The following is a 12265-nucleotide window of genomic DNA, read 5'->3' as shown; positions in this document are numbered from 1 at the left end:
CTACTTCCCTTGTTAAATGGTGAGCTTAGTGAAGCTCGTATTAATCTACTCACCTTATTAAAGGGTGAACTGAGTGAAACTCGTATTAATCTACTTCTCTTATTAAAGGGTGAGTTGAGTGAAACTCGTATTAATTTACTTTCCTTATTAAAAGAGACGAGCTGAGTGAAACTCGTATTAATCTACTTCCCTTATTAAAGGAACGAGCTGAATAAAGATATCAATAAAATCAAGTGTAAAATAACATAAAGCAACAATCGCAATGGCAAAACATAACTGTCCATCCTACTTATCAACCCTGCAAATATAAATGGAAACTAATTGCAAAGAAAGAAAAGTCTCAACCATAAAGAGAAAAATGGGAGCAAATAAATGAATAACTACACATTTATCCTGCTCGGAGTCACTTGCTTCATCCAGTTGAATGACAGAAAAATCTGTCTGAAAATTCAGAAGCAGCACGATTCCGAAAATCTTCGAAACCATTAAAGTAGGCCTTCGACATAATCTTCTTGAAGATTGGTGAGGCTTTAAACTTATCAACTGCATTGGATCTCTCTACCATCAATTTCTGAGACATCTCCTTGTTGAGCTCTTGCACATTGGATGCATGATAAGCTCGTTCTGCCTCTATCTTAACATGCTCTGCTTGTAAAGTGGCTTAGTGTTGGGAACGAATAGAAGCCAAGATATTGGTGTAATGCTCCCCTCCTTTCGCAGCTAAACACGATAAGTAATAAGCGTGTGTATTAACCTGTACGCATATGAGAACAAGAAGTTAAAATGAAGAGGAAAATAAAAGCTAAATAAAAAACAGAGGATAGTGAAAGATTTAACCCATGCAAGATCATGTATGAGCCGGTCTACAATCTCAGTTGGAGGATGAGAATTCATATCCTCTTTCGACAAAGACACACTTATCTTCTTAAATACAAGTTGAGCATTGCCTAGAACCGATGCTGCTGAAAAGTAGGGGTTTGAGGGGAGTACCCCTGCTTCAGTAAGGAGTGGCCTAGTCTCATCCACAAGCTGATGAGGGAGTTGCGAGTCGGATACATGTGGAGAAACAACTAGAATAGGTAGACTCCTTGTGCTGTAACAGTGGGCTTCTCCTTTTTCCTCTTGGCGGGGAAAGTAGGTGGGAGGTCACTTGAGCCTTCTTTGAACTGAGCTAGAAGCCTTTTATTAAGTTTTCAAGATATAGTTACAAAGGACTTGCCAACAGGCTGAGGACCAAGACCATGGGTAAATAAAGTCTGAGGCGTAAAGAGTGAAGACCATTCCCTCACTGAGTGATTAAAGGCTTTCTTTATTTGCGGGAGATCATCAGATGAAATGGAAATCTCTTTAAAGCCTGAGAGAACAACAACTCTGTTAATAACTTAATTTTTTTTTTTATAAAAAAAACGAGGGTATTATTATGGACTATTCACCAATGGAATTCTGACTACACCACGCACGAGGAATAGAAGTCCCTATTCGAAAGAAAACACTCTCATCAGGAAAGAACTCTCAGCAATCACCAGAAACGAAAAAGAAACGGCCTTTCCATGGTTTATGTTTAAGGGGCTTTCCAGAGATAAAAATACTATCACGTAGGGAGAAGTACAACCAGTCACCCCATTTGGGAATGTAGTAATAAAGAAATTCCTGGATAGTTAGCGAGGTATTACAACAAGCTCGCCACAGAACTAAGCAACCCATCATTGTTCTCCAAGCATTCGGCGAGAGTTGAGTCGGGGCAAGAATAAGGTGATGAAGCAGTTCCCTAATAAAAAGAGGGATTAGAAAATACAATCCGGCAATGAAAGCAGACTCACAGAAACAAATCTCAGTTGGGTAAAAGGAGAACGCTCTATCATCAAGTGCAGGAAGTCTGAGAGCAACACTGTCTGGAATTGAATAAGTTCGCCGGATCTGATCCAAATCATGTGGGGTAAGGGAGCCTGCTATATCCTGTACCGGATGTGTCTTTGACGGAGATGAATCAGACTAGTGGTGTTCCTCGTCTGACATAGTGTTGGATTCTGGGTGAAACATGTTGGTAGTAACATACGCTGCTGTATGCAAGAGCCTAGCCTTATGGTGACCTATTAAATTTTCTAACTTTGGTCTTGGTATAATGAGTCGGAGGAAGAAACAACAATGAATTAAATAGAAAAAGGAAGAAAACAAGGGCATGGAACTTACTACATCACTACGACTGATACTACTTGGCTTTCTGGAAGATGGAAATAATTTGAATAAATTCTACTTAAACCATCTCGATTTATAGAAGAAGAAGAAGAACGTAAAAAGATAAGGAAGAAATTTATGGTGGAGTTCTAATAGAAATCTGCTTCGTGAGGGACAATCAGCTCCCAGCGGGCTATTTTGTGTAGGAATTTATTTCTACAAGGTGTAATCGCAGACGACATGTTAGTCAGAGAATAGGATTAGGAGTCAATCCTCGAATAGGACAATCACACTGACAGCCCCACCGGTGTTCGCGAAGTGGCAATATGAGTCGAGCTAATAGACAAAGCTTTACTATTTAATAATCAAATCAACTTATTGTAGAAATACGGGATGAACGGATCTACAATTCTAAATATCTATTATTATGTAATATTTGGGAATTAACGTTCCGGTGGTTTGACAAGCAATCCTTCGAAACGGGGGGCAACTGATGGATGAATAATTTAAATACCTGAGGATAGGGGAAGGCTGTTAAATTAATACACTATCTCATAAGATTGAGATAGGCTCTACAGATTACAATAAGGAGTAAGACTAACTACTCTCATAGGTTACGACGGTAACTTAGCATTACATCCTGACCTAAGCCCTATAAAGAAAGGGGCTAATCGACGTTTTAAGGTATGAAACTTATCCTAACTCAATTTCTTGATTTCTCCAGAGATATTACTTTGTACACTGACTTGTTCGTCGGAGCCTACTCCACCAGTAACACACCGGTGCATGTAGAATCACTTTTTCTTCTCTTTGTTCAGAAAGTCAGATCAGATTCGGATTGCGCAGAATCCATCATCAATAAATACTAATAAAAATGGATTAACTATAGCCCAATACTTTTGAAAGAAATACTTGTTAATATATAGAAAGAAATTTGAAGAAAAATCTGCTTGTTAATATATAGAAAGAAATTTGAAGAAAAATTCTGCTTGTTAATATGTAGAAAGAAATTTGAAGAAAAATTCTGGTATATATAGTTCAATCCTTGATGATCTGTAATTCTAAAGAAAAATGAACATGTACACTTACTTTTTTATTCCCCTTTTCATTCAATCGGGGCTGCATTTGGCATTGTTGTAACACATGATTAAGTGATTACTAATAAGGGATTATGTAAAAAGTACTAATGACTATCAAGTTGTAGAAAAGAAGTGTTTGTTTGGCTGAATAGTGCTGTCATAGCCTCTAGTGATTATATTGATAATGCGTCTGTTTGGCTGAATGCTAGTGCAAGTATTTGTGATGTTCAAACGACCATATCACATTTGATGCACATTCCTTGTTTCCAACCCAACAAAAGTGTGTGTGTGTGTGTGTGTTAGAGAGAGAGCGACAAATGTGAGCAACAATGGCTGAGAGTGTGACTAATGTCATCAACTGAGGGCAACAATAGATAAAGGACCATAAAAACCCAGCTATAGCAACTTTTTAGGTGATGAGATGAAAGAATGAATTCTACACTAGGTATATTGCAACTATTAACATGAAATATCTGATTCAGAGTTAAATACATAAAATAAATCATGAATTGAGAAGAGGGGGACTAAAAAAGCTTACACTAAACTAAAAGCTCTGGGTGAAACTTGGATACCCAGAGATACTATTTGACAACTCCCAATTCAATGAAGTGGTCATGGTTCTGGATAGACACTGCACAATCTCATCCATGCTCGGGCGACCTGATGGATCTTTAGTTATGCAACTATCAACCAATCTGGCTACGAAAATAGCGAGCTCAGCAGGATAATTTCCTTGCAAAGAAGGATCCATGAAGTCACTCAAATTCTCTTTCCCATCTTCCTCATGAAGCACAGCAGTTAAGATCTCTGATAAGTGCTCGTTTACCCCCCCTTCATACAAAACAGCAACTTCTTTCCCGGTAAGTATTTCCAGAATAAGAACCCCAAATGCATAAACATCAAGCTTTGGGGAGATGAAACCATTCTCCAAATACTCCGGAGCCATGTAACCTTTTGTCCCAACAATGTGCCTTGTCAAGGCAAGACCCTCCACATCTGTTGACCTTGCTAGACCGAAGTTAGCGATCCTAGCCCTCAAATCACTGTCAAGAAGAACATTGCTGCTCTGTACATCCTTGTGGACACAGGGAGGGGAGGTGTAGCTATGCAGATAGTTAAGCCCCGTGGCCACATCCAGTGCAATCTGTATTCTTTGTGTCCAATTCAAAAACCTTTGATCACCATTGTTGTGATATATCCAGTCACTCAAAGGTCCATTCACTGCATATTCATAAACAAGATACCAATTCCCATCATGGAAACACACACCCGAGAGGCGGATAAGATTAAAATGGTTGATCTTGTTTAATAAACTTATTTCCTTTGACACATCTCCATCCATCTTCTTAATGGCGGCAAAATCCCCATTGATTGTACCACGATAAACGGATCCCTTAATCCAACAACTGGGACTGAAATTGTCTGTTGCAGATTGAAGCTCTTCAAAAGTATACACTTTAAGGGATTGAGCTATGCTAGATATGCTATCCAAGAAATACTTGGATTCTTCCTCCAACTTCTTTCCATTTGGTTTCTCACGCGCTGATATGATAATTGGATCAGTTTTTCTCTTATTTTTACGGAAGAACATGAAGAAAACAATGCCCCCAGTGGCCAAAATAGCCGCAGCCCCTCCAAGAACTCCAACAACAACATATACCCAGGTTTTACTCGAATTGTTATTCGATGAAGGGGTAGATGGTGGTGGTGGTGGAGACGATGCCAGTGGTGGTGGCGGCGCTATGGTCTGAGAAGGTGGATTTTGGAGAGGAACTAGAAGTGTAGTAAAGAAATAAATGGTAGAGTCCTGTTCAGATAGACCATTGGCTTCTAGAGTCCTCCCAGTGTCCACCCCAAACATTGCACTTATGGCAGAGACAAACTCCCCTTGAGCAACTAGATAACTCAATAGATAACTTACACCCATATCAATCTGGTTCTTCGTGGGACAAGCACATCTAAGAGGAACAGTAATTGTTGAACCAGCATCTAAAATGCTAGATACATTAAGTCCGTTTTGAGCCAGGAGAGCTTGACAGGTAGAGAGGGCCTGGAAGGTGTTGTTGGCAATCACGAAAGCACCGTCTCCATTAGCAACAACATAGGATGCATTTGATTGATAGTAGTCACCTGAACAAGAGCAGGTCACAGGAACAAGCACCAGTTGATCAAGTTCAAAAGTGGTGTTGTCAGGAACTGAATTAAGCTTAGAGAGCTGTGATGGGTCAGCACCCAATAGATGAGAGATGGAAGAGACTGTGTTATATCCGGGTAGAGATCTGAAGGTGAGGTAAGATTGGCAAGTCCGGTTTAGGCCGTTGCAGGAGTACCCGAGAACTGAGGTTGAATTATCTGCTGTGCCACAATCTGTAGTTGTCTTCTTAGCATATTGCTGCTGAGCATGGATCAAAGAAGAGCAAGAGATCAGAAAGAGAGACAAAAAGGGTAAAAAATCCATTTTTGTTCAATGGAATGAGCCTCAAAGTGGTGTTTTTTTCCTCCATATTTAAAAGAAAAAGATTGGTGGTGGGGGGATGTATTTGGAAGTTGGAGCTCAAGTGCTCTGTTAGGAAAAGTCTAAAAACGTGTAGAATGCAATTTCCTGGAACAAGTTGGTATGGAGGGAATACTTGGTTGGAGATGTACAAGCTTATCTTTTTTGCCGACCAGCTGAACTCGGCAAAAGAAAGTCAACTTTATGTTTGGTTGGTGCCTTCAAACATGGCAAAGCAGTTGTGGAGGCAAATTTTAGATTTTAAGAGAGAGAACAAAATTGAAAATTAGAAAGCTATTAAATTTGTCGAAAATTTTGAAATGATGTTGTGTAATTTGGTCTTGAACACGGCATGAAAAGTTGGTAAGGACGGTCAAAATAGCTGCCGCTTGACACTGTTGAATTTGGCATAAAAGTGCTGAGAGAGTTCCTATAATCAATTATCAGAAACATTTCAAAACTTACTCAAGGAAGATTGAACATGTCAAAACTTGGAATTTAGATTGGTTCAAACCAGTAACAGGAAAAGTAAAAAGCCACAACAAGAATGTTCCTCTGTCCTGCAATGGCATTGTTCTCACTAAGTCACTCAATCCTCTCACATCTGAAATTGCAAGTTATTATTCTAAAATAAGAGTCAGTTTCTCTCTCTCCAGAGCCTCCTGCGTGAAATCAGAGGAGCAAAAATAACCACCGGTGGAACCTGGTCGCCCTGCAGCCGAAACACATTACGAACTTGCTCAGTAGAAGCATGTTCTTGGACTGACCAACAATTCAAGCATACTTTAGAGGAAGTTCAAGAAGACCAAGACCGTTTGTAACGGAACTATGGCCAACTCTTTCTGTAATCAGAATGTTCAAAATTAATCCCGCTTTCTTTTTCTTTATATATCAATTTATTTACCCTATTTCTTGATCAATCCCCAACTTTTAAAGCTTTCTTGAAAGTGAATGGTATCCGCTATGGATAAAGAAAAGCACAAGACCTTAAGAGACAATATCAAAGAGTAGTTCCGTCTCTAAAAGTGGAAATCATCTTTAGCTTACAGCACCCATGCTCAAAAAAGAATGGAATGTATCAAAAAAACATCAACATTAGACAAAATAAATGAAAGAAGCATATGGAAGAATGAACACTTCAAACAGCAAACAAATCAAACAAAGAAGAAACTTTCAATACCTAAACACACTGTGTGTGTAGAGTCATGCATAAAACACCCCCAAGGAAAGGAAGAGAGGTTTAAGGAGGAGAAGGTGAACAAAATTTGCAATCTAATTAAGAGTAACAAACAGATTCATTGCATATTCTGAAGGCACAAAGTAATGGGAACAGTGAGTACTGACAAAATACCATAGGATAACTTTCTCAAGCACAAAAGCTGAAGCCCACAGAATTTACAGTTACCAGACCATGGACCATTGGCAGATTGAATCCAAGTGGATAAATCATTTATGTCCAAATGAGAGCAAGCATCACAAAGGCACCTATAATCAAAAGAAGCATCTTCAGATAATAATCCGCCTGTCCTTGACTTGCCATGTGAGGGTAGTTTTGAACGTGTCCCCTATGAAATCCAGTGGAAAACCCATATGGGAACCCAGAAGTCGTCCCATATACAGTAGCATCGGGGAATCCATGAACCTGAATATTAAATAATGATGGTAATAAACCACCAAAGGAAGCAGACATCGTAAAGTTGCCAAACCTTGCACTTGCCATAGGCATGAACCCTCCCATGAATCCAAATCCATGCTGGGAAAAGTTGTTTGCTTCTGGTGGAGGAGCTGTTTCTGGTCTTTGCCCTGCCGGTCGGTTAGGGATATCAATGCCGGGGATCGTTCTCGATCTTGGATCGGTTGATGTCTTCCCTCTTCCATAAAGAGGAACCAACTTCTCCTCCTCTATCATGGCCTTACAAACTGGGCATTCTTGAGAATGCGAGTGAAGGTGGAGCCATTTGTAAAGACAAGACCAACAGAATAGGTGACCACAAAGAGTGACAATTGGATCTTGAGCTAATTCAAAGCATATATTGCATTCAAAATCACCGGCATCATTGCTACCATTGCCCGAGCAAGACGGGCTTTGGGATGACCTGCCTATTGATTCCCCAATATCACTTGCCATTTACAAGCTTTGTAAACTAATAAATCCAAATTCCTGTCTGGGTGTAATCATAAACAACAAAATCAGCACAGCAAATTGATATCAACTTCACAGCAAACAAGTAAAAAAAAGCGACAAAAAAAAAAAAAGAAAAAAAAAAAAGAAAAAACCTAGATATACTGCATTGAACAATGGAAAAGGGTTCAATTTCCCAATAATTCATCTGAGTTTACATCAAAGTTTAAAAATAAAAAAATCAATCTAGATAAAATGATTTAAACATTGCAAGAGGTATCCTTTTTCCCAAGAATTCATCCAACTTTACAACAAAGTCACCCAAAAAAAAAAAAACTAGATACACTGCAGATGTATATTTTCCCAAGAATTGATATGGAAAAATCATAAATCTTCCTAAATTGAAACCAAAAACAAAACAGTTACTAGATAAAGTTTTTAATTTAAATCCATAATTCAATACCCTATAGATAAAGTTTTTTACATTAAATAAAGAATTCAATACCTTCTTCTCCCCAAACCAATACACAAATATACATAACACAAATATATACACACAAACCGACCCCCAAAGACAGATCAACCTCGGAATCAAAACCCTAGATTATTTTAGGAATCAATCAAGTCCCATACGATTAGGAATCCAAACAGTTCAAAGCAGGGGAAAAAAAAACAGTGCTATGGTTTAAATGATCTAAATTCCACATAAACAGCACAAGATGGTATTATAAATAAAAAATAAAATCTCTGATTTTATTACTACCAAAACAAACTCAGACCCAAGAATTCAAGAATCAAAGACATCAAATTGATACAGCATAATAAAAATAAAAATAAAAAGTAACCTGTTCGTTCGATTGTTGATGAATCTACTGATGATGGGCATGAAGATTTTGAGCCAATTGGAGTATCTAAGAAGCCAAAAATTTCTGTGGAAGATTCGAGTGTTCTCTGAAAAGTGAAACGTTGGACTTTTTTCTTAGCGTACTGAAACGTTTGGACTTTACCTACCAAAGAAAAGAATATGGACTTAATTGGGTCGAATTTATTAGAATTATCTTACGTACAGCTCAATTGCATTTTAATTAAAATACGAATTGAATCCCACGGTGTACGACCTCCCAACTTAGTTAAATCATACGGCTCTGATTGTGAAGATATGCAGTGGGTTGAAAAGTTGAGGAATCAAGATCTTGGGTCAAAATTGGCGGCCCAAAAGAAACGCCTAGTTGGGCTTTGCCAACCGATTATATTCCCAACGAACCCAATGAAATAGTCGGATAGTGGTTCAGATACATGGATCATTACTCGTTTCCGCGTAAAATGTTTTTATAATCTAATATTTTACACGTAGGTTTGGCTCGAGCCATGAAAATGGCATTTTTAAAAACCAAAATCTATAGCGTGTGTTGCAGTGAGATGGGGCCTCTACATTTGAGCTTCATTTATTTTCACAGTAAAATATTTTTTATTAAATTTTTTTTATAGTTAGCAAAGTTTTTGATAAGTTCATGATTGAGACATGTAAAATAATTTATCAAAAATTAATGAATAAGTTATTTTTTTTTTAAAATTAAAAATTTTCTTTTTTAAATAATATAAGACAACCTAATACCAAAATATTTTTAAAATATTTACATCAGAGCCACCTTAGTTCTTCGATAGGGGTGAGTTTGGCCCAATTTCTTCTTCTTGGTTGTTTTTAGTTTCGGGTCTTACAAATTTCAAAATTGACTTAAATTCCAAGGTTGTCATTTTTGAAACTTGAAGGAAAATAATTTAGACGTCAATTTTTTATTTTATTTTATGCATAATAAAAAATTGTAAAATGCCAAAAATTTCTTCCTAAAAACATTTCGTATCTAAAACAAACAAGTCACCATCATGGATTTAAGAATTTGACGGGCGAGTCCTATTCAAGGGTTGTTATGGCATCATCTTTAAAAATTGGTGAGATGATATCATTCCAAATCTCCGATTAACATTAAATGGTGTATACATCTATAAAAAAGTAAAAGTTCCTTTTTTGTTTTTTTTTTGGTTCACTGTACTATACAGCTTTCAGCAATGAACGGACCCATCCCTTTCTAATCTGCCTGCAAAACAGTCTTGACCATCCAACATTCTCCTTTATTTTATTTTATTTTTGGTGGGACTTTGTCAAGGGGATTAGCATGGGGAACTTCTTACCAATCCGAACTTAATTAAGATTGACCTTCTTTGTAATAAGTTTTAAATATTTTTTTAATTAAAAGTAATTTAATCAAAAATTAACTCAAGATCATATTAAAATTTGTAAAGATTGGCCTTATGCATAAACTAAATTAATCCAACTTTTTAATTCAAAATCTAAATCCGAATTACAAACTCGAAATTATAAATAAAAAGATGGGTTGAAATCGGATTGAATAGTGAGGATTGAAGGTAGCAGTGTTAGGACTGGGTTTGGGTCAGGCATTTCATACGCCGGATTGGGCTACTCGCCCGAGTTACAGTCGTACTTATTAGCGAGTTATTTCTATTTATTTATTTTATTTATGTATTTACATGTTACATAAATTTTGGGATAAATTACACTAAACTCTCTTGAAGTTTGGACAAATTACACACGGGTAAACCATTTAACGTTTATTACTTTGACCTCTCCAGAGATTTGATGCGTGTGCTCAATGACACCCTTAACTTTTTCTTTTTGAGATACCTATTGACCAAATTTTATGAAATATAAGGACATTATTGACCTTTTACAATAAAAATCAATTTTCGGGAATATTTTTTGAAATATTTAGTGTTATATTATATGTATTTCGCACTAATATAATGGTAGCATGTTAATGGATCGAGTTATCAAGAAGAGTTAAACCTTAAACCTAATACTTCCTCAGGTACCATGGAAGGGCCAATTGACTTACTATTCACTTCCCTATCTGGATCCGATGTGGGATAAATCCCTCTTACAATATTTTCCCCACCGAAACTCTCTACCCAAATAGCTCACCCGGACCCCTCCGCGCTAGGCGCTTGGCTTGTCACCAGATCAAGTAATGGACCTAACTTTGATACTAGTTGTAACAGGTCAAGTTTTTCGCGGTCTGACCCCAAAATTTAAGTTATTAGGTGGGGCTAACACCCAACCCATATATTAGATTTGATGTGGGACAAGCCTCCCTTGTAACACTTGCCCACTTTATTTCCAACTATAGTAATTAGTTTGGGCTAACAATGATTCGATTTGGTTAAAATTCATATATATATCTATTAATTATTGGCAGCTGATATTGGAGCTCCACCAATATCCTTTGGCGCTTCACTCTTCTTTCTTTTTAAAATAAAATTACTCATTTTTTAAGTAATTTTATTTTAATAAATAACAAATACTAACGGGTCAGTGGCTTAGCGGTATTAGCCTTTTAACTTCTAAAAAAAGGATTCGGAATTCAAATCTCAAAAGAGACGTGTATATAAGTATCAATTAGGAAAAAAAAAAATTTACTCAAAAATCTTATACTACACAATGATTGATTATTATATTTTTATGTCATAATTGCCCTTATTTGATAAGGATATGACTCCTGTAAAATCCACCTACTATTCTCTTTCACCCAGGCATCTTCTATCTGATCTTCTTTGCATCCCCATGAAATTCAACTATTATTCTTTCTCTCAAATACACGTCATGTATTTGATCTTCTTTGAATCATACATATTTCATAATTCATAACACCTTTTATCATATTATCTAACGAACTTCATATGAATTCAATTAGACCCACATCACATCTAACAAAAAAATTAGCAAAATTGTTCAGAGTCATTCAACTCAAAACAACCACAAAAATAAATTAGCAAAAATATTTCAGAAAGTTATTTAACTCAAAACAACAATAAAATCACTCTCCTAACAATGACTTATGTCTACTCATACCTAAGACAAATTCATATGCAATCCAAGACACCAATGTAATCATTCCAAAGATAAGACAGTATCAAAGCAAAACTCTGAAATTACAATGGAAGCTTTTGTTGTAAGGGAGACTGAAACCTTTAGGCTTCGTTTGGATTAAGGGATTTAGAGAGAAAAGAAAGGGAAGGATAGTGATGAGTTGTGATACCCCCAGATTTTCAGATGCGGGTTGGCCAGGCCCATGCTCGATTACCCGAGGATATCAAACCAATTAGCAATAATCGAACACAGAATAATTATATCAAAAGAGATAAATAAAATTTACTGAAATGAAAACTAAAAGAGTAATCCCATATTTGAAAACCTCAGAATAAATAACTCCATCGATAAATAAGATATTTCAGATACAACTGAATCACCACGAACACATATCGTTCTCCAACTTATATAACTTGGGAATCCATCCAGTGGACCCCTAAAATAACCCACTG

At 36.8% G+C, this 12265-nt stretch overlaps 2 protein-coding genes across 3 annotated transcripts; both read right to left on the bottom strand.

Annotated features, from left to right (window-relative positions):
• Positions 1 to 220: 220 nt before the first annotated feature.
• On the bottom strand, positions 221 to 6768 carry LOC132284064 (lysM domain receptor-like kinase 4). The gene is made up of 2 exons (XM_059786124.1): positions 3793 to 6768; positions 221 to 754 (listed from the first exon to the last, which is right to left on the bottom strand). Exon 1 carries the CDS (start codon positions 5710 to 5712, stop codon positions 3799 to 3801), a length of 1914 nt encoding a protein of 637 aa, XP_059642107.1. The 5' UTR covers positions 5713 to 6768; the 3' UTR covers positions 221 to 754; positions 3793 to 3798.
• Positions 6769 to 6900: 132 nt separating this feature from the next.
• On the bottom strand, positions 6901 to 8896 carry LOC132284065 (uncharacterized). 2 transcript variants are annotated; one of them, XM_059786126.1, is made up of 2 exons: positions 8716 to 8896; positions 6901 to 7909 (listed from the first exon to the last, which is right to left on the bottom strand). In XM_059786126.1, the coding sequence occupies exon 2, from the start codon at positions 7874 to 7876 to the stop codon at positions 7199 to 7201; it is 678 nt and encodes a 225-aa protein (XP_059642109.1). In that variant the 5' UTR covers positions 7877 to 7909; positions 8716 to 8896; the 3' UTR covers positions 6901 to 7198. The 2 variants fall into 2 exon arrangements, with proteins under 2 accessions (XP_059642109.1, XP_059642108.1); XM_059786125.1 differs by having other exon boundaries at positions 6901 to 7913; positions 8716 to 8895.
• Between the last annotated feature and the right edge of the window lie 3369 nt (positions 8897 to 12265).

Source organism: Cornus florida, unplaced genomic scaffold (genome assembly GCF_030987335.1).
Source record: "Cornus florida cultivar Cherokee Brave unplaced genomic scaffold, ASM3098733v1 CherokeeBrave_3.0.0_Hap2_Chr11, whole genome shotgun sequence".
Taxonomy (NCBI): domain Eukaryota; kingdom Viridiplantae; phylum Streptophyta; class Magnoliopsida; order Cornales; family Cornaceae; genus Cornus; species Cornus florida.
Note: the sequence above shows the minus strand (reverse complement) of the source record. Positions and strands in the feature narration are given on the sequence as shown.